At 44.3% G+C, this 25,070-nt stretch overlaps 1 protein-coding gene across 2 annotated transcripts in view; it reads left to right on the top strand.

Annotated features, from left to right (window-relative positions):
* TK2 (thymidine kinase 2) overlaps positions 1-18,618 on the top strand; it is a 27,179-nt gene extending 8,561 nt beyond the window's left edge. For both annotated transcript variants that reach the window (XM_019492966.2, XM_006269824.4), the window contains exons 6-10: positions 1,580-1,653; positions 7,607-7,695; positions 9,199-9,278; positions 11,905-11,985; positions 12,385-18,618. In XM_019492966.2, the coding sequence (XP_019348511.2) occupies positions 1,580-1,653; positions 7,607-7,695; positions 9,199-9,278; positions 11,905-11,985; positions 12,385-12,483 (423 nt within the window). In that variant the 3' untranslated portion in view covers positions 12,484-18,618. The remainder of the gene's footprint in view (positions 1-1,579; positions 1,654-7,606; positions 7,696-9,198; positions 9,279-11,904; positions 11,986-12,384) is intronic.
* The last annotated feature ends 6,452 nt before the right edge of the window (positions 18,619-25,070 follow it).

Raw genomic sequence — 25,070 nt, forward strand, 5'->3', positions numbered from 1 at the left:
AGGAGCCCTGCTCAAAAGCAAATTCAGACAAATTCAGATGCCACAACAAACATTTCAGGTAGAAGAGTAACCTGAGACAGTATCAAGTGGCCAGAGAATGAGAAATCCAGGTCAATGAGGTCTCAAGCCAGGACAAGAACTCCTTCCACATAGCATTCGTACTGCAGGTTGGCCACCCCTGTTGTAGACCAACAGTAAAATACTTGAACTTGGCCATCATCTGATATATGTGCCGGGAGGCTTTTCCTCATCTTGAACTGCTTTAAGGAGGCCTGCAAAGTGCTGTTGTTTGTGCTAAAGTTGAGGAAGTGCATACAGCTGCCATCTGTGGAAGTTGCAATGGGGTGCCATGAAACCAAAGGCCACCCTCTCTACACCTACACCCATTTAATGTGTACAACCATTCCTGCTCCCTTCCTGTCCTTGGGTGCTTGGTCTGTTTTTGCCTTCCACATCTGTACCTCAATATCCCATACTTCATAGCACAGCTTTGGCTTTCACAGTCACAAGAGAGCCCTCTTTGTTGTACTGCTTCAAGGCAGAGGGAAGTCTCTTCTCTTGTGTTCCTGTAGATAATATAGGGGGCTAAGGAAGTGGAAGTCTTCCAGTCTTCTGGCTTACAGAGCACTCTAGAAAGAACCAGTGCTGTTATGAAACAGCTAGGAGCTGAAGGTTTCCAGGATGTCACCATGCAAAGGAGCACATACTATGCCTGACACCTGGGATTGCCTGGTTTCCAGAAGACACTTTCATATCCTGGGCATCTCCCAGCTCAGCTGCACAGAAATGCCCAACATTTCTTTTCCATTTGGGATTTTTAATATTTGAAAATCAGTTTGTCACTAGCAAGCAACATACCTAAGACCTCATTAAAACCTAAAAATTCCCTTGCATCCTACTTTCTGTTTTGCTGCTAGGCCTATCTCGCCCTCGCAGGGACAGTTGTAATTTGTGTGATCCTTAGTTCTGTGTGAAATAGCTGACTGGAAAAAAAAACTCTTCCAGTGTTGCCTCACTCCCCAGAAGAGAAGCACATTTGGGTGGTGCATCAGAAAAAGATGTTCAACTTACCAGCTGCTGTCACTGCTTTGACCTTGCTGGAGGAGGAGGAGTAGCCCACTGGAGATGGGTCTAAAATTCTTTTCTTTCCATAGCTTCTGTGATTTCCCTGTGCTATAAGCACCTACAAATTGGGCAGTGGCAGTCCTGTTCATCTGCAGCTTCTAATGGACCACAGGGTTTTTTTTCTAATTAAGTAACTGGTGATTAGCCTGCTGGTATTGGGTCTGGTGCTTCTGCAGTCAGCTTTAATCTATCTTCCATAAGGCTAGCATGTCAGGAAACTCCTGCTCTTAGAATCCAAGATTTATATACCTAATTTTTCCTGAGTGATTTCTTCTGTTCTGAACAAGCAAATAGTCTGACTTCCAACTCTGGAAAAAACCAGCTTGGTGTAGTGTAGGGCCTTTAATAATGCAGTGACCATGAAGCTGGAGGTAAAAAGACTATTATGGGTTGAAAGAAATGAACAGTGCTGGAGAACATAAACTAGTCAATGGCTCTTGATTTTATTTTGTAGATTTCCCCCATAAGAATGATGGAGAGGTCAATTCACAGTGCAAAAAACATTTTTGTTGAAAACTTATATCGAAGGTACAGTACACACTACTTCAGGTTCTTGTTTTAATAGAGCTTTTAAAGTAAAACATAAAATGGTCATCTTTGGTAATTTATATTTAAATAATTATGAAATTGGCAGTAATTGTATTAAAGAGTCAATTTTTTTGCTCAGATGTGCTGCTATTATCTTTAAGGACTATAGGTAAATAGAGTCTGGACAATTTGCCTCTGTATATATGAATGATTAGAGGAGTCTTTTGGATGAAATGTACACCGGATACTTAGGATATTGGTTTTTCAACAGATTTATTTATTACCATCATCGATGGGCTGAAGCACAACAGATATTTTATTGCATTCAAAAAGATATATTACAAATGAAGACAGGACATGAAGAGTAATGCTGTTGAAACTGAACGTGCATAAATGAACCCAGCTAGAATTTGGCCAGGGTCTGAAGCCTAAATTGCCTTTCCTTATAAATGGAGACTTGAGTGATACATTTTTTAGGACCTCAGTGCAGTCGACTCCAAATCTGGCTCATGCCAAAGCACAGTATCCTAAAATCATTCCAGATCCCTTGTTGAGGGAGAGTGCTACCTATTGATTTAGAGAGGTCACTTCCTTTCGCAGACTTGGGGTTCTTTAGGGAAACAGCCGTGTATTGACCATGGCCCAGCCCTGCTTACTTGTGTGAACTGATGAGACCACAGCCTGAGACGGAGTATGTGGAGGCAGTAAATTGACTGGGTACCAAGTGCCTTTTCATTTGAAATAACACAGTTCGTCAGTCCTGATTGTTCTTTACAATACGGACTTTTTTTTTTTTTTTTAAATAAATTGGAAATTGAAAGAAATGAGTTATGGTTTGTCATACCCTTGGCTGGGCAAAGAACATGTTTCTTGTCCTTTTCTGGGGAGAAACATCTGCTTGCCACAAGATGGCATCCATACTACACAAGCTAGTTTGTTATACGTGTGTGTGTTGAGTTGCTTCTGTGTTTTCATGAGAGTTGCTAAGATGTAAAGAATACCATCGCAGTTGAAAACTGCTGTTTATCACATTGTATCCAGAAGAAATGTACTTGGGTTTAATTTTTTTGCTTTTAAGTTTATATGTAAATCTGAATCTAAATAATCTGTTTTAACATTAGTACAAATGTTTGTGTCATAGGAACTGAAATTCCTGTCTGTTGCTAAAATGCTATGCATTATATGTGTTGGACTATATTTGCTGACTTCAAGAAAAAAAGGGGGGGGGGATTACAAAGGCCTTTACCCCTTTCAGCTCTGTATGTATGGGTGCAGAATTGGATTAGGACCGTGGTATTTATTTTCTGACTTTCTATAGTAGAACAGAAGCCAGTCCAATTAAATGGTAGCAGGTACTGCATCTTTTTTGCCTGGTCTGTGAAAGTCTTCTAAGATGAAGTGTCTTGTAATCATGTAACTAATTTGCTTAGTTATAGTTGCATTGGCTCTGTTACTGTAATTGTGTTTATTTCTAAGATATACAAGGCCAGATTTTCTGGATACTTATAAAAACAATATGAATGATGATGATTGATTTTTAAACCATTGAAAAAGTCTAGTAGTTGCACCAGAGTTTGGATATTGGGTAGATAAACAACCTGTACACACTAGAAATCACAGGAGAGATATTTCAGACACTTGTACTGTACTGAATAGCCCTAAGAACGGTGATCTGAGTGCTGTACACAGATATATACTTGCTATCTTGCTAACTAGAATGAATGCTGTGGAAGGTTTTAATGTAATTCCAGGTTGCTTAATGGAGACCTTTAGCCATGTGATGTCAGTAATATGGCTCCTTCTTCTAAGTTATCAACTAAGATATAAAATGATTTGCTTTTTAGTAATGGCAGTATGAGAACCTTACTAGAAATAAGTTCTGATTCCTTATACATACAATGGTGAGTTATGCAGTCATTCTAGTTTATGGTGACCCTTTCAATTGCTTGTAAAACTTGGTGAAATTAAGGAAAGTAACTGCTCCATTAGACCTCATAAAACTCCAAGTTAAAAGCTTGGGAAAGTAGTCACTTGCTAATAGAGGAGCCACAGGACAAATAGAGGATTTTTCTATGGAGTTGAGGCAGCCACTAGAGAATTTCTGCTACTGTTAGCTGCGTGTCTTCAGCTGAGTCTGGCTTAAAGATCCTAATCCTTAGCCAGGTAATGGAGTCAATTCTCTAGGTCAGTGGTCTCCAGCCTTTTCAATGGTGAAGATCACTTTTTAGTAGTAAAGGACTCCCCAGGATCTACTGCCACCCTGCCCCACCCTGCCCCGCCCCCAGCTGGGCTGGGGCTGCCCCCACGTGAGTCCCCTCTGCTGAGCTGAGCTGTGCCCACATGTGGCCAGCTGCAGCAGGACTCAAGGTGCAACAGCAGCTGCCTCCACCCCTGTAGAGATGGGGAGGGAGCCCCCCTGCTCCCCTGGAGGAGTCCATGGGCTCCAATCTTCCCATCACCCAGCTAGGCTGTGGCCCTACGTACCTTCCACTTCTCCTGGCTGGGCTGCACGGTCAGTTGCTCTCTGTGGAGGCCCCTACCCCTTCCCTCCCCCACAGATCGACCTACTGGGGCTGGCTTATGCACGTGCATCCAGCTGTCCTGCAGCCCAGGATCTACCCAAAGAGGCTCTGGGATCTACCTGTCAATCAGGATCCCCAGGTTGGTGACCACCGCTCTAGGTAAGAACTACCAACAGCCACAAAGAAAACCTAGGAGTAGGCTGCCAGTATTACAGGTGGGAGTTGGTTACTTGGCATTGGGTGCCTGGGAAGCTTGACTAACCTGAAAGACATTTGTAGGTTAAGACTGCTGGAACTTGATTAAGAGATCCAGATCCAACTAACCTTTCTCGTGTAGAGACTATGTACACATATGGCTAGGGGTCTACCTAAATTTCAGAGAGATTTACCAGTTTTCACCATGGGTTGATTGTGGTGTGAAGTTTTAATTCTACGGTCATTTTATGGCAACCCTGCCCCTTGGTGCTGATTGGTGGAGGGACAAGGGGGTAGCCACCTTCTTGACTGCTGCGTTTGTGCCACCCTGCCAGCTGGCACCTTGTCTTCCCACTGGCTTCCACTGGGGAGCCAGCATTTTATTTGTATTAAGCTTTTTTTTTTGTGTTGTCTTTTTGCAGATTTCAGCCACAATTTCGGGGTTTCCTCAAAGTCCATGAAACCACAAACTGAATAGGTCCCTACATATAGCAATGAGAGTCTTGGTTTAAAATCAGTGTAGGTGGGTATTTTATTTAAAGGGTTTGCTAACAAGTGCATGAAAGGCTGTATAAATAAAGGGGGTACTGAAGCCCCCGGCTGCTCTGAGCTGGGTAGACATTCTGTAGAAGAACACTGGTTATGTTATACACAGCAAAAGTCTCTTATCTCCAGGTCCATATCTCCAGTCTAAACAAACTTTTCTTCTCAAGGAAGATAACTTTTAATCCTGGAGGAAGGGACTGGGAGGTAAGGAGTTCCAGGTGTTCCTCCCACCTCTGCCATTGATTCAGGGTATGCACTCATAAAGTCACTCTGTCCCTAATTCCTCATCTCTCTCATTGGGGGAAAGCCTGTGAAGAAAGAATATTTTATAGAGATGTTGCAAGGATTAAATCAGCAACATTTACCATGCCTTTACCTTCAGTGAAAGGCATCATAGAAATGCAAATCATTCTATATTGTTATTGTGATTCCAACTCTTGTATTTAGCATTGAAATAGAAACAAGTGTTATTTTTTAGCAGTTTTAGGCATATATACATGACAATAAATATTAACTAATAATTTTTTTTTTCCATTTGAATTCACACTGGCGTTTGGGATGGGAAGTTGCTAACATTGGGTGCATTTACATGTGCTATTAGCACAGAGCAAGAAACTCCAGGACATATGCTCCCAGGCGCTGCATTTACACATGCACCCGAGACCACAGCATGTTGGCAGGGGGCTTGTGTGAAGCGGAGGCAGGTAAGCTTGTCAGCGGGGGGCTGCTCTGTCCCAGCTCAACATGCTGTGACCAGGCTGGCAGGCAGCCCTGGCACTGAAGCACCCTCATGTCCCAGCCAGCTCTGTCAGCATCTGCATGTGTGTTGCTGTGTATTAAAGGACTCTGCAATACAGTTGTACTTGCATTTACAAGTACTAACCTGCAGCGGAGTTGATTAGTTTCCTGCAGCCTAGTAGAGCCGCACATGTAGGCATTGAGACTCTGCTGTGGAGCTAATTAAGCAGCTCTGCAGTAGACATCTTTTGTAGACGCGTCCGCTATTAGATAACCTTGGCCGTACCAGCTTTACTTTGGGGGAGTCATGTCCTTGTCAGAATTTCAGAAATAAAGCACCTTTTAGTACTTTGAATCTTGTTCCTGACTTTGTGGACAGTGAACACAAGCATTTCTTTTGACTTAACTAGTATCACTCTAACAAGCAAGAACTAGCTGAATGCGAGAGGTTTGCAGAGTAGTCTTCCACTAGACTATGTTTCATTGTGTTTTATTTTTTATCTGTGTTTGGGTGCAGCCTTCTCTTTTCTCTCATTCAAGAAATAGAAATAAGGTTGAGTCTACCACTTTTCTCAAATACATATTTCTCAAATATATATGTGGTGGAATCAATCTTATTTCTATTTCTTGGCTTCTGCTTTTAAAATATAACCTTTAAAAATGATTATTGATTGTGACACAGACATTTGCTAGTTAAGGGTATTAGAAAAACAACAGTTGCTCAAAATGAATTGTTGCCTTTTTTTTTTTTCTTTTTTTCTTCTCTACAAACTGTTGAGACAAGCTGTTCATTTGGATAGCAGGGAAGGATGGGGGTGGTAGGGTATCTTTTTATTTTTTTTTTTTCTCATCACGATTTTGCTCTTTTTCTTGGTTTACTCATTATCAATATTGTACTCATCTGTACATTGTGCTTTGTCCATCCTGGCAGTGATCAAAACATATTGCCAGAAGGATGGTTTAAAAGCCCGTAGTGTCTCTTACTTCAAGCTCATCTGAGAACTGCAGCCATCATCCATTTTATTAGCAGAGAGCTGAAGGCCTTTCACATTGCTGCTTTGTATTCCACTGTGCTTCTGTTACAGAGTCTCTTTTAGGAAGGGGCTGCAGTTTCCACTGCATGGCAAGAAGACATCATAATCAAAAAATAACTTGGTTTTTCATCCTTAATACACAAGTCTTCTATTGACTTGTATTTATATGACAGTTGCTTTAATATTTTATTATTCTTATTAAGATCATTTTAGAATAGTTGTCTACAATCTTATACTGTGTGATGAATGTAGAGCTCAAATTAACCATCTTGAATATTTCAGCACTTCTCTCCTCTAATAAATCCTTCTCACATAGAAAGAAAAGTCATATTTATGTGATGCCATTAATATGAGTCTTGTTGCTCTTTGTTTGGTGACTGGAGTGTTATAATGAATTGTCAATTTTGCTTAGTAAATCAAAGCATTATGGCTCTGCACACTGCAACAGTTCAAATGTATTCGTAACAATCCTGTTGGGAGGAATTTTAGAAATATCATTTGATGCTAATTTGTTATTGTCACTGTTTAATTGTGAGTGTTGGAACATTTGCCTACTTAGTTCACCAAGTAATTTTGTTTTTATTAAACAACAACAATAATGAAACTGTTAACTATTAAGCAGCGAGGCTTATATTGGTCAGAATTCATTTAGGGCCGGAAAATAATTCTAGCTTTCCTTGCGTTCAGTCTGAGAACATTGTTATGGGTCCTTGTGTGTCTAGGGAAGTTATGGGTCAGCATCTCATTTCACTTATGCTGGAGTAAATCAGGAGTAACTTTAGTGAGGTCACAGGTTAAACGCCAGTGCAAGTCATGTGTCTGGAAGCTTAGAATGGGACCCCATATTCGGTATAGTGAATGGCTGTGTGATAAAGGATGTTTATATATAATATAATGGCTCACTTTTCTTGTTTGCAGTGGGAGAATGCCAGAAGTGGATTACCTAGTACTAACTGAATGGTTTGAATGGATCAAGAAGAATATTGATGTTTCAGTTGACTTGATAGGTAAGATATATTGTTTGTAACCGTTGCCTCCCTTTTGTGTGGATTTTTTGTTTGTATTAGGGTAAAAAAAAAATGAAATTATAGATTGATCTATCTGTCTCTGTGTCAGGACACTGTTTGTGTCTGCCACTTCAAGGGCCTGAACCCAGCAGCCGGCAGATGCCAGATTAGGGCAGCCATTTTGGATTAAGGGCTGCCCATATAAATAGGGCATTTTGCTGCTGGAAGGCCAGGCAACACCACCTCCTGTCTGCAAGGCTGCTGGTATTAACTGTAGGTAAGGGCAGGAGCCGTAGCGGATGGTTTGGAGGCTCCTGGTCCTGGGCATGACCTAAAACTGCACCCTGCCGGGAGTGGGTAGTCTGGTGGGGCTCTCAGTGGTACGGGAGCCCCCAGGAAATGCCAGGCCAGTTACCACCCTGGTGAAAGGTGGGTCGGGGCACCTTAACCCTAGCTCCCACCTTTGGGTGGGTCAGGTGACAGTGGAGGTAGAGGGGGCCAGGCATGGCTACGGCTACCTGAGTCCACCTGAGGAGGGAAGCCCCAAGACCCCGAGTAAAGGGGGCAGTGTGGAGCCCTGAGTAGAGGGGGAGAAGAACTAGAGGGCTGAGAGCCCAGTACACATACAGACCCTGAGTGTTACCCTGGAAGGGGCCCGAGTATGCTTAAACCTGGTCAGGTAATTGGTTGGCCACTATCCCGGTGAGGGTCATGGGAGAGGCCCAACAGACGGTACGTCTGCCACCCAAGGAATGGACTAGCTAAGCCTATGGCCAAAGGGTGCCCGCTCCTAGAGGGAGCAAGGCGGCATAAGTTGTCGACGTGAGAGAGAGACCCTGAAAGAGAGGGTGGAGTGAGTGAGGCCCGGGTGAGATGCGGGTGGTATGAATGTGCGTGTGACTGAGGCCTGACAGCATGGCCTAAGCATGCTCCAGCTGTAGGCCAGGGACACGAACATCTGGATGCCATCTGCGAGGCTTGGGCCATGGTGTAGGGGAGGTACGGAGCCATAGACACCCCCAAATATGGGGGTGCAGTAATGGGCAGCCTCCTGCCTTATTTAACAGCATATTATTATTCCAACAAGGCATGGTGGGTGAAACAGGCGAGCGGCGTGTCCAGAGGCAGGTTGGGGGCTAGCAGTGGCTAGCAAGGATACCCACTTTGCCACAATCTCTATTGAGTTCTACATAATTCCTATAATACTAGAAACATTTTCTTCATGTATGTGTTGGAGGGTGGAAATGCCTTTGGAATGCTTGCTGCTTCATTGCTGTGCTTCATCTAAACTTCACCAGGACTTTGGAAATGGTTGCTTTCCTTTGAAAGCAAATCCATTGGTTTCATTGCTGGCCATTCATTAAAACAATAATGTGGAAGTCTAGCTCAAGTCAGAGGTTTCCTGTATAGATAATTCTTGCATTGGTTTTGAAGCAGATTCCTTCTCCATTTTCTTTCTAAAAAATGATCTTTGTACATATCTATTCCAATGTTTTATGGCAGTTTATCTACAGACTTCTCCTGAAATTTGTTACGAGAGGTTAAAGAGGAGATGCAGAAAAGAGGAAAAGATCATTCCTATGGTAAGAAGACCAGATCCTTAGGAAGCAAACTAGACTGCTTTGTGTTTGGCTCATTTTGGCTATCATGTTGTGTGCTCAGTTGTAAAGTCTTGGTCTTGCTGCAGTGTGATCCAGCTGGTTCCATTTGCTGTAGTATTAGGAGTTAGTATTCCTAATATCAAGAAAATTAGGGTTTGAAGGGACCTCTGGAGATCATCTAGAAGGGCTGTGTGAAATTTCAGCAGCCATTTTGTTTCGGAGGTGTTTTGGGCCGTTTTGACACCCGGAACACCGAAACCGAATTGAAATGGAAGGCTCAGAAACACCTCGGAAATGAAACCAGGCATCCAAAATGTTTCAGAAAATTTCGCAGTTTCGGAGCTGGGCTTGCAGGGAAACAGCTGTATACTGCTGCCGTGCTGTGCAACTTGGCTCTGCAGGGAGTAGACATCTGTGGCAACACGAGGCTGCACCGGGCATTCAGTGGTTGCAAGGAGACCCCGAGCACGGATCTCTGCTTCCTGCAGAGCCAGGTTGTGTAGCAGGGCAGTGCTGATCCATACCATGCGACCTGGCTCAGCAGGGATCAGAGATCTGGGGCAGCATGAGGCGGGCAGCGGTGGTGAGGAGACCCCTGGCGCAGATCTCTGCTCCCTGTGGAGCCGAGTCACGTGGCAGGGAGTAGCAGGCTTGCTCGCTGCTCTGCGCTGCTTCCCTGCCCTGCGACCCAGTGTAACAGGGATCAGAGATCTGCATGGGGGTCTCCTCGCCTGCATGGAGGGCAGTGGCCCTCCCCCGGACGAGCCACCCATGGCCCTGCTCCCTGCTGGGGCCCTGCAGCCCTGTCCAGCTGGGCAGTAGGGCTGTGTGAAGCTTGCAGCCCATTCGAAACAAGATTTGAAGGAGATTTGGCAGAGCTGAATCTCCGAAACAGATACAGCTGAAACACTGAAAGGAATCGCTGTCCTCCGAAACGTTCAAATCCGAAACAGAATTGAAATGCAGCCGTTTCGCACAGCCCAATCATCTAGTCCAAACCCCTGCTCAAGGTAGGACCATTCCCAACTAGATCATTCCAGCCAAAGCCTTGTCTAGCTGTGTCTTGAAAACCTTTAAGGATGTAGAGTCCACCACCTCTCTGAGTAACCTGTTCCAGTGTTTTACTACCCTCCTAGTGAGAGAATTTTTCCTAATATCCAACCTAAACTTCCCTTGCTGCAACTTGAGACAGTTGATCCTTGTTCTGTCATCTGCCACCACTGAGAACAGTCTAGTTCCATCTTCTTTCGAACCTCCCTTCAGGTAGTTGAAGGCTTTATAAGTATTCCTTAATATAGAATAAGAAAAAAGAAATAGTATTAGGAAGAAGAGGCAGGCATCTTTGTAGCATTATAGTCTAATAGTGTGTATTCACTCCTATTTTTATTTAAAAAATCAAAATGATTATAGGTGCTATTTTGTTCAAGTCCTGAATGTTTGCAGTTCTAGTTGGATAGTACTATGGAACAGTTTTACGTGAAGGTCCCATACCAAAAGGTCTTCTATTAATGAAACACTAGGCAAGAAGTAAATAGGATAGCATCAGGAATGGGCTGCGTATTACAGTGTTTTTACAGTTGTGGCAGGTGGGTAGGTGGAATGTGTGTGGTGAATGGAAGCAAAGCTAAATCCAGTACCATGTGAAATTTTCCCTTGGAGAATAAGCTCTTTCTGCTATTTTACTGCAGTAGCTTTGAAGAGACAGTGTGTTACTTTGCAGTGTCTCTCCTTGTTACTGAGAGAAAACGATTGTGAATGTGAAAGGTTAAGTCATCTCATGAACAGCTAATAGTGGCTGACAAGCAAAAATGCTTTTAAAGAAGGTGGGTGGAAGTAGAAGAAAATTAACTGGGACTGTTAGGGGGTGAAAAAGTATCTGCAAAAAAAGCAGCTCTGAAGTAGTGTTTCATTTCTCCTTTTTGTCCTTGTTTCATCCTTCCATGGTGGTCATCTTTCTTTTAGCGTTAAGTTACATGCCTTCCCTGGAAGAGAAAATAGCAGCCTTGATCTTGTCTGGATGAGGCCCTCATTGGCTAAATCAATATAATGGTATACGATAATACCTAGTTAAGCTCAAAAACTTGTGATTCTTCATTTCTTTATCAGTGGGAATAAGAAAAGGCTGGACATTGTAAATAAGGAGAAATTATGAGATTCCACCTCCTGTTGATTCAGTGTGGGTTCACCATGACGTGGCAATGGCATCATTTCAACGAGTGCTGCTTGCTGAAGCTAGAATTAAAAGGAGAAAAGAAAAGAAAAAATACCCAAACCCTAAATGCTTCATATGATATTTGCTTTGAATTGCAGCAAAGCTGCTCTCTAGGAAGAAATAATTTAATCAGAATATTGGGTAAAGATTTCTGACATGTTGTGTGATCTGTCATGGCAGTGAAGTACATAATAAAAACCTGCATGACTCCATTTGCCAAATTGCCCATGAAAGCTAAACTTTTATGTTGAATGTTTGCTGGTATCTGTTGGGTATGTGCAAAATTTATGTAAATCATTGACCTCTTAGTTGACTTCAGTTTGTTTAAATGTATGATTTCTGTAGTTATTTATAATGTATGTATGAATTCATGTTGTTTGAATGCCTTTTTTGTAGGAATATTTACAAGCTATCCATGAGCTCTATGAGGAGTGGCTCGTTAAACAGACACTCTTTAACGTTTCCTGTCCAGTTCTTGTGAGTATAGTTGATCAGTTATAATCGGTTCAGCAAAAGGGGGAAAAAAAAAGGGGAAAGCCTCAGTTTTTGAATTTTAACATTTTGTGATTTAGTTGTGAAAGTTACAAATGTATTTTTCCAAAACTTGGAGGCATTGACATATGTCCAGCATAAGAGTTTGAACTTGCAAAAGGGGGCTGGTGGAAGGGGAAGGGACTACTCACAGTAGGAAACACTGTTTGATTTTTAAATCCTATCCCTGCACTGAAAACAAACTGGCCAAGTACCTAGGAGTGGTTCATTCTGGGCCCCGTGCCATTGTTTGATTCTTAAATGCTAGAGCTGCATCATCTTATGAAATGATGGAGCATGTTTTTGCAGAGCATCTCATTCTAATGTTCACTTCCTGTTTTCCAGGTGATTGAGGCAGACCACGACTTGCAGAAAATGACAGAAAAGTATGAAGAAAATCGCGACCGAATATTAACCCCCTACAGTCTACAACAGTGCTTGTAGATAACTGGCTTTGTAGACAGACTGCTGAAAACTTGTCTGCCCTGATTTTAGGGGAAGTCTGAGCAACGTTTTCCAACATGTTGAAGTCTCTCACTTGGAATTTTGTTTTGCAAAGCACAGGTGACGGCTACAAAGCCAAGTGGGCCATGTTTTTTTCCTTTTGGTCCTTTATACTTCTGAGGTCCAGTGCAACTTTACTGTTCTCAGATTGTCTGACAAAATGTTGCTGTACTTTACTTCCTTACTGTCACTGCTGCTTACTGTAAATACCTTTCAACATTACATTTCTCATCATAATGGTCTTTTATTTACTCTGAAAAATAGCCCATATAGAAGATGGAAGTGTTCCTCTGTGACCAGAAGTAGTTGGTGAATAAATAGGTTATGGTCACACAAAAAGGGAAAAAGCCTGTTTACTGTACTAAGTTATGAGTCTGAATCTGCATGGCAGTGCAACCACTTCTGATTTTTAGTGGATTACTTTGCATTTAAATAACATCACAAAATCTTGATCCTGCAGACATCTATACATTTGAATAGTTTAACTTAACTACTCAGGTATATAAAGTTCTGCTGAGTGTTTGCCAGACTGGGATCTAAGAAAGTATGGGCCAGACTTTCAACAGCACTCAGCATCCTGCTGTTCTCATTGAAAGTGGCCCCAAAAACTGCTGAGCCAAGCACTCTTGAAAATCTAGCTCTTAACATTTTTTCCTGTTGTTGCAGAGTCTTTTTAAATGTAATTGTAATAACAATAACCGTTACATAAATAATTTAGTTTGTGAAAACTTATTTTGCACTTCTTACGTTGCTATATTAGAAGTTTGCTAGACCAGGACTTCTCCAGTCAGCTTATGGAGGTGGTTAGGTCAAGGGATGTTATTGTCATGGGTGACCTAAACTTCCCAGACATTTGCTGGGAGGAGCAGACATTCAGGTCTGACTGCTCGCATAGGTTCCTGGCTGTATTACAGGACCTTCACCCTATCCAGGAAGTATACAGCCCCGCTAGGGGTAACGCCTTGCTGGACCCGGTCCTGGCCACGGGGAATGACCTGGTGAGGGGACTGCAGGTCCTTGACCACCTGGGCAATAGCGATCATCACCTGCTGGATTTCATTATCCAACACAGGGCGTCTAGGGCTCACACCAAGGCTAAAGCCCTTGACTTCAGAAGGGCCAACTTCAATGAGTTCAGGAGACTAGTGGGGGAGGCACTGAGGGCCCAGAAGGTATAGGAGACGGGAGTCCACGAGGGATGGTCGTACCTTAAGGGGGCGATCCTCCAGGCCCAAAGGATGACAGTCCCTGAGAGAATCAAGGGGGGTAAGAGTGCTCAGAAACCCCCTTGGCTCAGCAAGGGCATACAGGAATGCCTGAAGACTAAAAGGGAGGCATACAACCAGTGGAAGGGAGGAGCTATCACCAAGGAGGAGTACTCCTTGGCCCGGGAGTGTAGGAGGGCTATTAGGAAAGCCAAGGCAGAGATGGAACTCAGGCTAGTGTCCAGGATTAAGGACAACAAAAAGTCCTTTATCAAGTACATTAGGAACAAGAAGAGGGCACCAGGCAATGTAGGGTCCCTGCAAGATGCAAACGGTAATCTTGTGGCTATGCCAGACAAGAAAGCTGATATTTTTAACAGTTTCTTTGTCTCTGTTTTCTTCAACAGGGACCAGGACATCCCACTTACCAGAGGTAGGGACAGTCTTGGGGATAGCTCTATCAAGCCTTCAGTCAGCACAGATGTTGTTAGGGATCTTCTGGAAGGGCTGGACATTTTTAAAACTGCAGGTTCAGATGCCCTTCACCCAAGGGTGTTGAGGGAGCTGGCAGGGGTCATTGCGGAGCCCTTGGCCCAGCTGTATGAGCATTCGTGGTCATCTGGCCAGGTGCCAGGGGATTGGAAACTGGCTCATGTCCCAATTTTCAAGAAGGGGAGAAAGGAGGACCCAAGTAATTATAGGCCTGTACGCCTCACCTCTGTGCTCGGGAAGATCTTGGAGAGAATCATCAAGGAGCACATCTGTGGGGGCCGGCAGGGGAGATCATGGTCAGGGGCAATCAGCATGGGTTCACCAAAGGCAGGTCCTGCCTGCCCAACCTGATTGCCCTTTATGACAAAGTAACTAAATCCTTGGATGATGGTGTCACTGTGGACGTAGTCTTTCTAGACTTTAAGAAGGCCTTTGACACTGTCTCTCACCCCATCCTCATCAATCAATTAAGTGACTGCGGCATTGATGCCTGCACAGCTGAATGGGTAAAAAATTGGCTGATGGGGCGCACCCAGAAAGTAGTGGTGGATGGGTTGTACTCAACCTGGTGAGATGTGAGCAGTGGGGTACCTCAGGGCTCGGTCCTTGGGACTATACTGTTTAACATCTTCATCAGCGACTTGGACGGGGTGGAAAGCACGCTGTCCAAATTTGCTGATGACACTAAGATGTGGGGCGAGGTGGACACACTTGAAGGGAGAGAGAGGTTGCAATTAGATTTAGACAGACTACAAAAGTGGGCAGATGAGAATAGGATGGGGTTCAATGTAGACAAATTCAGGGTGCTGCACCTTGGGAGAAGGAATCCACAGCATGCATACAGGCTGGGGAGTTCCCTTCTTGAAAGCACAGAGGCGGAAAGGGATCTTGGAGTCATTATTGACTCCAAGATGAACATGAACCGCCAATGCCAGACCGCAGCCGGCAAGGCCAGTCATACCTTGTCACGCCTCCAAAGGTGCATCTCTAGCCAGTCCAGAGAGGTAATACTCCCCCTCTATATGACTTTGGTCAGGCCGCAGTTGGAGTACTGTGTCCAGTACCGGGTGCCGCACTTCAAAAGGGATGTGGCCAGCCTGGAGAGGGTTCAGAGGAGGGCCACGTGCTTGGTGAGAGGGCAGCAGGACAGGCCCTATGAGGAGAGACTGAAGGACCTGACCTGTTCAGCGTCAGCAAGAGGAGGCTGAGGGGGGACCTGGTGGCTGCCTACAAACTCATCAGGGGAGAACAACAGCAAATAGGCAGAGCCCTTTTCTCCCCAGCACCACCTGGGGTGACGAGGAACAATGGTCATAAGCTGATGGAGAATAGGTTTAGGTTAGAGATCAGAAGGCAATATTTTACAGTTAGGGTGGCCAAAATCTGGAACCAACTTCCCAGGGAAGTGGTCCTCGCCCCTACCTTGGGTAAATTCAAGAGGAGGTTGGATGATCACCTGTCTGGGGTCTTGTGAACCCAGCATTCATTCCTGTCTGTGGCAGGGGGTCAGGCTAGATGATCTGTTCATGTCCCTCCTGACCCTAGCTACTATGAAACTATAATATAACAGGATTATTTTCTGGGTGTTCATGTTAATGATGGTCCCTTGTAGCTCCAGGTCCTGAGAAAAGAGCAAAGAGCACATAGAGGAGATTTAATTCTCCCTTTGTTTTTTTTTTCGTCAGAACTATTCTGTGCTGTTTTTAACATGTTTTATGAGTTGCTTCCTGGAATACCATTGGCTTTGCACTTTTAAGTGAGCAGTCTTAAAGTTTGCTTGCTCTTAATTTATTATGTGTAACTCAAGCTTCGCTGATTCTTGAAGTGCTGCACTTCTTTTATTGTTCTGTAAAAGCTTTGGTTGCTTCATGTGTTGTAAGCCAAATTCACGATGTATTTTTTTTAAGTCTCACATCTGTTTAAACTAACATAGGAAAAAGCATGCATCTACATGGGCATGTCCTAACTCTCTAGAGTTTTTTTCCTAAAGCTAACTTATTTAAAGCTCTCACACAACATTCAACTTACTTTATGCCTAAACTGGACTGTTCTCTCTTTTTTTACCTACAGAAATATAGCCCTGATACTTCTTTGTATGTATTTCTTGTACCAACAGAAAATAAACTGTTAGATACAATTTTTCTAATGCTGCTTATACCAATAGCATTTTGTAGGGCAAGACTAAATGAGTTACTCTTTGAAAGCTTGTGAATGCAGTGTAGAAGCTTGCTGGTCCTACTCTAAAGCTTTCAAATTCCAGCTGAACAAAAGAATCAAGCATTTCTGATTACCTAGTATTTTAATCAAAGGTGTTAAGTGATGAGGGAGCAAATACTCATACTTGAATGCCTGTGAAGGTAGGCCAAACAACTTGTTCCTTAGAAGTAACTCAGCATATTGGAAATGTTCAATAAACTGCGTGTTTCTTCTTTATAAGAAACTCCAATTAGTATGTACATTTCAGAAATTAATTGTAGACTTTCTTTTTTCTTTTTTTCCTGTACAATTGTCTGATGAGCCAGACACCCCCCCCCCCCGAGCCTCGGTGTGCTTGAGCCAGTTATCTTTGAGTTGTTTTTTTTCATGCTTGCTTTCGAGAGCATTTATCATTCAGTTCTCTCCTCCACCCTTCTTTTCCTCCTCTCCCATTGTAACAAAACATTTTGGACAGCACTGATGGTTATATACAATTATCTAAAATGCTTGTCTATAATTTATATTTGTTCCATTGATTTTTGAAGCTTACATTTATAAGGACTGTAAAGAAAGGGATTATTTTACTTGTATGTTGTATACTATTTTTCATGTTCTTTATCTGCAGAAATCTCTTGAGTGTTTAATAATTACTGGGAACAGAGCCAAAGTTTATATGACTGACCAGGGTTAAATTTCATTTTGCGTGTTAAACTTTTTCAACATTAAACCAACAAGACTACATGCAAGTTCTTTGGGACTAAAACAAAAAAAATCTTGCATCTATGTAAGGAAGGATCTGTCACCAATTGTTTTTAAGCCTGGTATTTTCCACGAAAACTCTATTGCTAAAGGTGGTGGGGGACAACAGCAAAAGCCACAAAAATGTTCCTTTTATGTACATCTGAAACTAAATGTCATTGCTAGAGGGGTTAGCACATGGAATACGATGCAAAGCAGTATATAAACAGGTAACTGCTTGTTTTTTAACTCTGACTCTTATTTAATTTTTACTTTTAATCAAAATATATAAAATCTTTGGAAAAACCTTTCTTACTCAAGCCTTGAGCTTTTCAGTTATTTGCTTGCTCGCTTGGGTCCTAGAACAGAAAGATATAAGGTATGCATCTGCATGTGGAAGTTCTCCCAAATTTAATGGGTGCATCTACACATGCAGTTAATGCAAAGTAACTCCAGCACAGTTTGTGTGGGGCTAGGTGGCAGGCAGCCTCTGCACTGTAGCACCCTTGTGCCCCAGCCTGCCCCAGTCACTGTCTACATGTGCATTTCAGCAGTTTGTGCCAGAGTTCGCTGTTCCCAGGCACAGCATCTAGATGTGGCCTGGGCCAGCAACACTTTGAATCGGAGCAGAGCAACCCTGTGCTGGCAGGAGGCATGCGGGCTCAGCCTCAGATTCCCAGTGGCAGCATCTGCTAAAGTGTGGGGCTAGGTGGCAGGCAGCCCCTGTACTGTAGCACCCTTGTGCCCCAGCCACCCCTGGTCACCGTCTACATGTGCATTTCAGTGCAGTTAAGTACTCTGCTGTAAGGTAGTACTGCCCCTGACAGTACTATCTTTCACAGAGTTAATTAATTAAAAAAATCTTGCCCTGATGCTAGTGCGCGTGTAGATGGCGATGCTTTATTGTGGAGCTAATTAGTTTATTCAGCAGTAAAGTGCATGTGTAGATGCACCTGATGGGACTTCCTTGTTCAGCATATTAAACTTGATGTTGCACCCAGGGCCTAGCTGTTTGCACACACGTGCTGAACTGAAATCTGTGCAATGGCTTGTGAATAAAGTTGAACTTGGAGTATCTGAGTTAGAGTACAGTGCTGTCCCTGCTTCAGGAAGCAATGGTTAGACTGTATGCTAATCCCTTTGTACATGAGTCTTTTGTACTTTGTGAGAGAGATTTAAATTTGTAGTGGAATTTATTGTCTCCTGGTGGACTGCTATATATTTTATGCTCATCACTTTAAATATTATCTAGGCAGATGTTACCTAGATGTACATCTACAGTGTCCTATTAAGTGTTAGCAAGTAGATGTGTATAGGTGCTATGCATGTGTGAAGATTGGCATGTGGATGGACAGACTTGCTTTATTTCCGACTGTTAGGTTGGCCTGTTGGAGAAATGTATACTGCTGTTAAACGCTGTCATTAAAAGCATTGTCTTGTCTTAGTCCAGCCTTTTGTCTTCTTTCTTTGGCGTGAATGAAAGATTATCTTATTTCATAAGAGGCAGGCTGAGCTGATCCCAGGAATATTTCAGTTTTGCTCAAATAGATGCCCTGTTGCAAGCTCTTGCTGCCCTGACAGACAAAGATCTTAAATAAAAGTATCCCATTTTACCAACATAAATATTTGTCCATCCAGAAAAGGCAGCTACCTCTACTCAACCCACTTGCTTCCCAGTGTCTTCAAGGAGGAGGAATGGGTCTTACAGCATGCCCTGAATTAAGCAGACCTGGTGCTCAGGGCCCCCTTCGTGCAACGGCCTTGTTGTCAGCTTGTTTTTTATCTGGAATTTGAGGGCAGCGCTCTTCCCTGGGGTATGGAGATTTATGCATACCTCATACTTGTGAAGCAGAACGAGGTGAGTGTTATTTTGGCAAATGACAGCATCTTGCCAAATGACAGCATTTGACAGAGCTGACAAACTGCCAGTTCCTACGAACAGAGCTGCTTGCGGAGAAGCCAGTTCAGCAACAAAAACTAATAGAGTCCCTGGGGAGGTAATGCAAAAAGTGGGCCTCTACGGTTTAGTTCAGTTACTGTGTCCATCTTCAGTTATCCCTCCTATGAACGGCGGCTAGGAGCGTGCTCTGCAGTCTTTGACTGGCTCGTATGCACCAAATATTTCTGTTACACTGGGAGAAGGGCTCTGGTGCAATCTTTTGGACTGTGAACACTTTTAGGCAGGCAGCAGCCCTTAGTCTGTTTGCACAGTACCTGCCGCAACAAACCGAAACGTGGAAAGCACAACTCCTTCAGCTGCGGGTGGCCTATTGTGCCCAAAGCTTAAAAGCTGGATGCACTGCTCTCCCCAGACCCTTTTGTTGTGTAGTTTTTATATATTTCTCTTTCCTCTCTGCAGGGAATCCTATGATTTAAAAAGTCATAGCTTTCATAGCAGGCGCTTCCTAGGACTCTGGCCCTGAGTATGTGTTATCACAATCTTGGTTTCAGGCTCCTGGCATTTATCTAGCTGGCCTGCTCCATAATGAAACACTTCCATTCTTTTATTAAAGAGCAGGATGACTTTTATTCCATTTGGTCTTGACTGAGAACGACACGGGTTACAAACCAGAGTTGTCAGTTAGTGTCAATGTTAAGGTGCAGAGAGGAAGATCATGACAAAGGAAGTGGGTTTTAGAAACTACAGGTTTTTATTTATAAAGTATTGGGCACTAGAAGCATGTGTGTCTGTCAGACCTCCTCCCGGGGCTCGTCTCTCCTGTTTCTCTCTTACATAATCTCCAATGTCTTAAACCTATGCATATTCTAATTAGATATTCCCTTCTTGACTCTGCTTAGGGTGTGGTGGGTGTTCCCAACACTTGAGATTTAGTTTTCTTGGTTTTAGCTTCTTCACAAACATTTATTTTCAACCCAAGCCCTGGTTCTGTAGTGCAGCGTCAGGGACATGATGTGAATGCAAAGAAGAAAAATGACTAGCTTACAAGACGCAGAGGGAGAGATTGTGTTGAGTGAGTAATATCACCAGCTACCAGGGTTGGGAGCTTGAGCTCTGTGTCTGTTCTGCTCAAAAGAGAAGGCTTGTAATCCAGGACACGGGAGCTGAGCCATTAAAGAGGCTAACACAGCCACCGATGGGTTTGGGAGCATGTCTTTGTGGAAGACAGGCATCCAATCAGTCAGTAAATCCCCGTTCAACAGACAATCCCCAGACCAGCAGTACCGGCTGTAGCACAATTAAAGTCATCTGCTCACACGAGAGTATGCACACTTTTTTACCCAAATAGAGTTTCTGTGAAAAAGAGACCTAGGCTGCTCTCCTGCAAGCTGTCTGCCAGTTTAAGTATTTGCTGTAATGCAACTTACCTAAGAAAAGGGAGGTGAAACCACCAGTTGGCACCACGTGAGTGGGGCACGCTGGCAGATGGGGTCAGAGATTGCATGTGTCTTCAGTGACCTCCCTGTCTGTCCATTCAGCCTTTCTCACAGTTGCTGACCACTTTTTAAATGGAAATCTAAGGCTATCTCTGGCTGGTCTGTCCTGTATCTGTAACTGCTGCTTGATCACTGCAGTGTTCCTGGGCCCAGAGAGTGTGCAAGAACTTAAACACAGACAAGTGCAATGCAGTTTAACACCCCTTTGAAAACATGGGTGCCTGGGTCTAACCAACCTCAATGTTATAAAAAATTATCAACAAGTATTTATACATGAAAATAAGCAACTCTCAGGTCTGAGCCAGTTTTTGAAATAAGTATTAGTTTTGCTAAGAGACAAATTGTTTGAGATTTGAAACATTAGCATTAGAAAAGAGCTCTCTCTCTCTCTTTCATTCTGATTTATGCAATATTTTAAATAACATGGTTCAGAAATTCAAATAAAGGTATTATGTTAAAGTACAGTATCGGATTACTGCAGATGTTTAAAAGCACAACTGAAATAAATGCAGCCTTCATACATTTATTCTGGGGACAGATTTGCATGCAATGTCTGGCTATTCAGTCTCTTAGTGATGCCAGCTCTCGTAATCCCTGCCCCCTCCCAATGCTATTCTCACAGTATTTGTGTTTCCCCTCTATCCCTCTTAAATCTACGCCTCCTGGAGGTATACGCATAGGCAAGAATCTCATCTCTTATTCTACCCTTCAAGGAAGAGAAACTTTTGTTCTACAAACTGAAGATTCAGAAGTAAGTAAATAGAAGAAAGTAAAAAGAAATTGGTTTTTAATCTCAAGATTTTTGAGGCCGACTCATGTTTTGTTTTTTTGTTTTTTTGTTTTTTCAACGTTTGTTTGGAAATGTTGGGTTCTTATATCTACACTTTAAAAAGATAGGTGATTTATTTATAAATTTAAGTACTCTAAGTGAGTAAGCACAACTTTAGGAAGCAGTGGATTTAGGCACGTGCTTTTTGTAAGCCACAGTATATGTGTCTGTATCTATGTCAGGATTCAGGTATGTTCTGGAAAGTTGTACTTCAGTACATTGATGCCTATTAAACATTTAGCAATGTGTTCAGCTCATGAGGAATCTGTTGTTTCAAATGCTTATAACCTGGTTATAATAATTTTATCATTTGTCACAGTTGCTGGCCCTCCCTCCATCAGATTGTGATGGCAGATCAGGAGAGCATCTCATCTCAGAGAGTAAGTAGATGTGGATGGCGATACGAGCCCTGCATCGATGATGTTAACTGGCGGCTACGGAGCTGGTGCAGCCAGGCAGGCCTCGGGTTCCTGGACAACGACCCACAGTTTTGCACAGGGGACATGCTTGGGAGGGATGGGCTACATCTCTCCCCTAAAGGCAAATGTGTCTTTTCTTCCAGGTTGGCTGATCTCGTATGGCATGCTTTAAACTAGCGTCGCCAGGGGATGGGGCCACAGGAGGACACCTCTCAACCAAGACGGTTGACAAGCACGAGGAGAACCCAGGTAAGTGACAGGGGTCCGGATAGTCCTAAGAATTGTGGGGTGGTGCATGCATCAATACAAGGCCTTAAATGCCTCTACACTAATGCTCATAGCATGGGAAATAAGCAGGAGGAACTCACCCTCCGGCTAGCTAGTACAAACCCAGACATAGTAGGGCTCACAGAAACCTGGTGGGATTCATCCCACGACTGGGCGGTCAACATTAGGGGCTACAGACTATACAGGCAGGATAGAACGGGGAGAAAAGGCAGGGGTGTGGCGCTCTACGTCAAGGAGCAATACACGTCCTCAACTAACAAGATGGGGACAGAGGAGGGGCAGGCTGAAGTGCTCTGGGTCAGAATACAGGGGGTTGTGAGGAAAGGGACTTAACGGTGGGGGTCTACTCCAGATGACCCAGCCAAGGGGAAGAGCTGGACCGTGAATTCTCGGGCCAGCTTGCAGAGGCACTTAAGGCAAGGGACATCATCGTGGGTGATCTAAATTACCCGGACATGTGCTGGGAGGAGCAGTCAGCCAGGTCGGACCACTCACAAAAGTTCCTTGCTGGGATACAGGACCTCCACTTAACCCAGGAGGTGCACAGTCCCACCAGGGGAAATACCCTCCTGGACCTGGTTCTAGCCACAGGTGATGACCTGGTGAGGGGACTCCAGGTTCTTGACCACCTGGGTGACAGTGATCATCACCTACTGGAATTCACGATCCAGCGCAGGGTGTCAAGGGCCTGAAGTAAGGCAGTAGGCCTTGACTTCAAGAGGGCCAACTTCAACGAGTTGAGGAGATTGGTAGGAGAGGCACTGGGGTCCTGGAGAGTTGGGGAACTGGGTGTCCAAGATGAGTGGTTGTTCCTTAAGGAGACGATCCTCCGAGCCCAAGGGGTGACAGTCCAAACGAGGATCAAAGGGGGCAAGAGTGCTCAAAAGCCCTCCTGGCTTACCAAAGGCATACAGGAATGCCTGAAAGCCAAAAAAGAGGCGTAGACCCAGTGGAAGGGAGGGGCTATCACTAAAGAGGAGTATACCTCCATCACTCGGGCTTGTAGGGGGGCTGTTAGGAAAGCTAAGGCAGATACAGAACTAGGGCTAGGATCAAGGACAACAAAAAGTCCTTTTTTAAATACATAGGGAGTATGAAGAAAGCACCGGGTAACGTGGGGCCCCTGCAGGATACTCTTGGCAATCTGGTGGTTGCACCAGAGGAAAAGGCAGGCCTTTTTAACAATTTCTTTGCCTCCATTTTTTTGTGCAGGGACCAGGACTCCCCCACTGAGATTCAGGATGGACTCAGGAGAGACTCTGACAGGCCAATGGTCAGGAAAGACCAAGTTAGGGAACTTCTGGAGGGGCTGGATGTGTTCAAATCAGCAGGTCCAGATGATCTCCACTCCAGGGTGCTGAGGGAATTGGCAGAGGTTATTGAGGGGCCCTTGGCACGGCTTTACGAGAACTCATGGTGCTCTGGCCAGGTGCCAGATGACTGGAAGAAGGCCAATGTGGTCCCTGTTTTCAAAAAAGGGAGGAGGGAAGACCCGGGCAACTATACGTCCATTAGTCTTACTTTGATCCTGGGGAAGCTCTTTGAGAAGATTATCCAGGAGCACATCTGGGAAGGACCAGCAGGGGGGACAATGCTCAGGGGCAACCAGCATGGGTTCATTAGGGGCAGGTCCTGTCAGACCAACCTGATTGCCTTCTGCGGTCAGGTCACAAAATCATTGGATGCAAGTGTCGTGGTGGATGTAGTCTTTCTGGACTTCAGGAAGGCCTTTGACACTGTCTCCCACTCCATTCTCATTAAAAAGCTAGGCAACTGTAGCATTGATGCTTACAGTCAGATGGATTGCAAATTGGCTGGAGGGCTGCACCCAGAGAGTGGTGGTGGACAGGTCATATTAGACCTGGCGGGATGTGGGCAGTGGGGTCCCCCAGGTCTCGGTCCTTGGGCCCGCACCATTTAATCTCTTTATTAGCAACTTGGACGAGGGGGTGAAAAGCAGCCTGTTCAAATTTGCTGACGACACCAAGATCTGGGGCGAGGTGGACACGCTAGAAGGGAGGGACAGGATACAGCTGGATCTGGACAGGTTACAGAGGTGGGCAAATGAGAATAGGATAGGATTCAATACTGACAAGTGCAGGGCACTGCACTTGGGCAGTAGGAACCAGAAGCATGCCTATAGGCTGGGGAACTCCCTTCTCAAAAGCACAGTGGTAGAAAGAGATCTTGGAGTCATTATCGATTCCAAAATGAACATGGGCCGCCAATGTGAGGACGCGGTCAGTAAGGCCTATCGCACCTTGTCATGCATCCACAGATGCATCACAAGCAGGGCCAAGGAGGTGATCCTCCCCCTCTATGCAACATTGGTCAGGCCACAGTTGGAGTACTGTGCCCAGTTCTGGGCGCCGCACTTCAGGAGAGATGTGGCTAGCATTGAGAGGGTCCAAAGGAGGGCCACTCGCATGATCTGGGGACAGCAGGGCAGACCCTATGAGGAGAGGCTACGGGACCTGAATCTGTTCAGCCTCCACAAGAGAAGGCTGAGAAGGGACCGGGTGGCTATCTACAAACTTACCAGAGTGGACCAGCAGGGAATGGGGGAGACCCTGTTCACCTGAGCACCTCTCGGAGTAACAAGGAATAATGGCTATAAGTTGTTAGAGACTAGGTTCAGGCTGGACATTAGAAGGCACTATTTCACAGTCAGGGCAGCTAGGATCTGGAACCAACTTCCAAGAGAAGTGGTGCTGGCTCCTACCATGGGGGTCTTTAAGAGGAGGTTTGATAATTACCTGGCTGGGGTCATTTGAGCCCAGTATTCTCCTGCCCAGGGCAGGGGGTTGGACTTGATGATCTACTTAGGTCCCTTCTGACCCTACATCTATGAATCTATGAATTATAGCTTTAGTAGTATAGCTTTGAGCCTCACTCCACATGCATGCTGAAGGCCATCCTCAGCTGTTTCTGGTGGTTTGGGCTGGGGATTCAGAGGTGGCTTGA

The sequence above is a fragment of the Alligator mississippiensis genome, chromosome 10 (assembly GCF_030867095.1).
Source record: "Alligator mississippiensis isolate rAllMis1 chromosome 10, rAllMis1, whole genome shotgun sequence".
NCBI lineage: Eukaryota > Metazoa > Chordata > Crocodylia > Alligatoridae > Alligator > Alligator mississippiensis.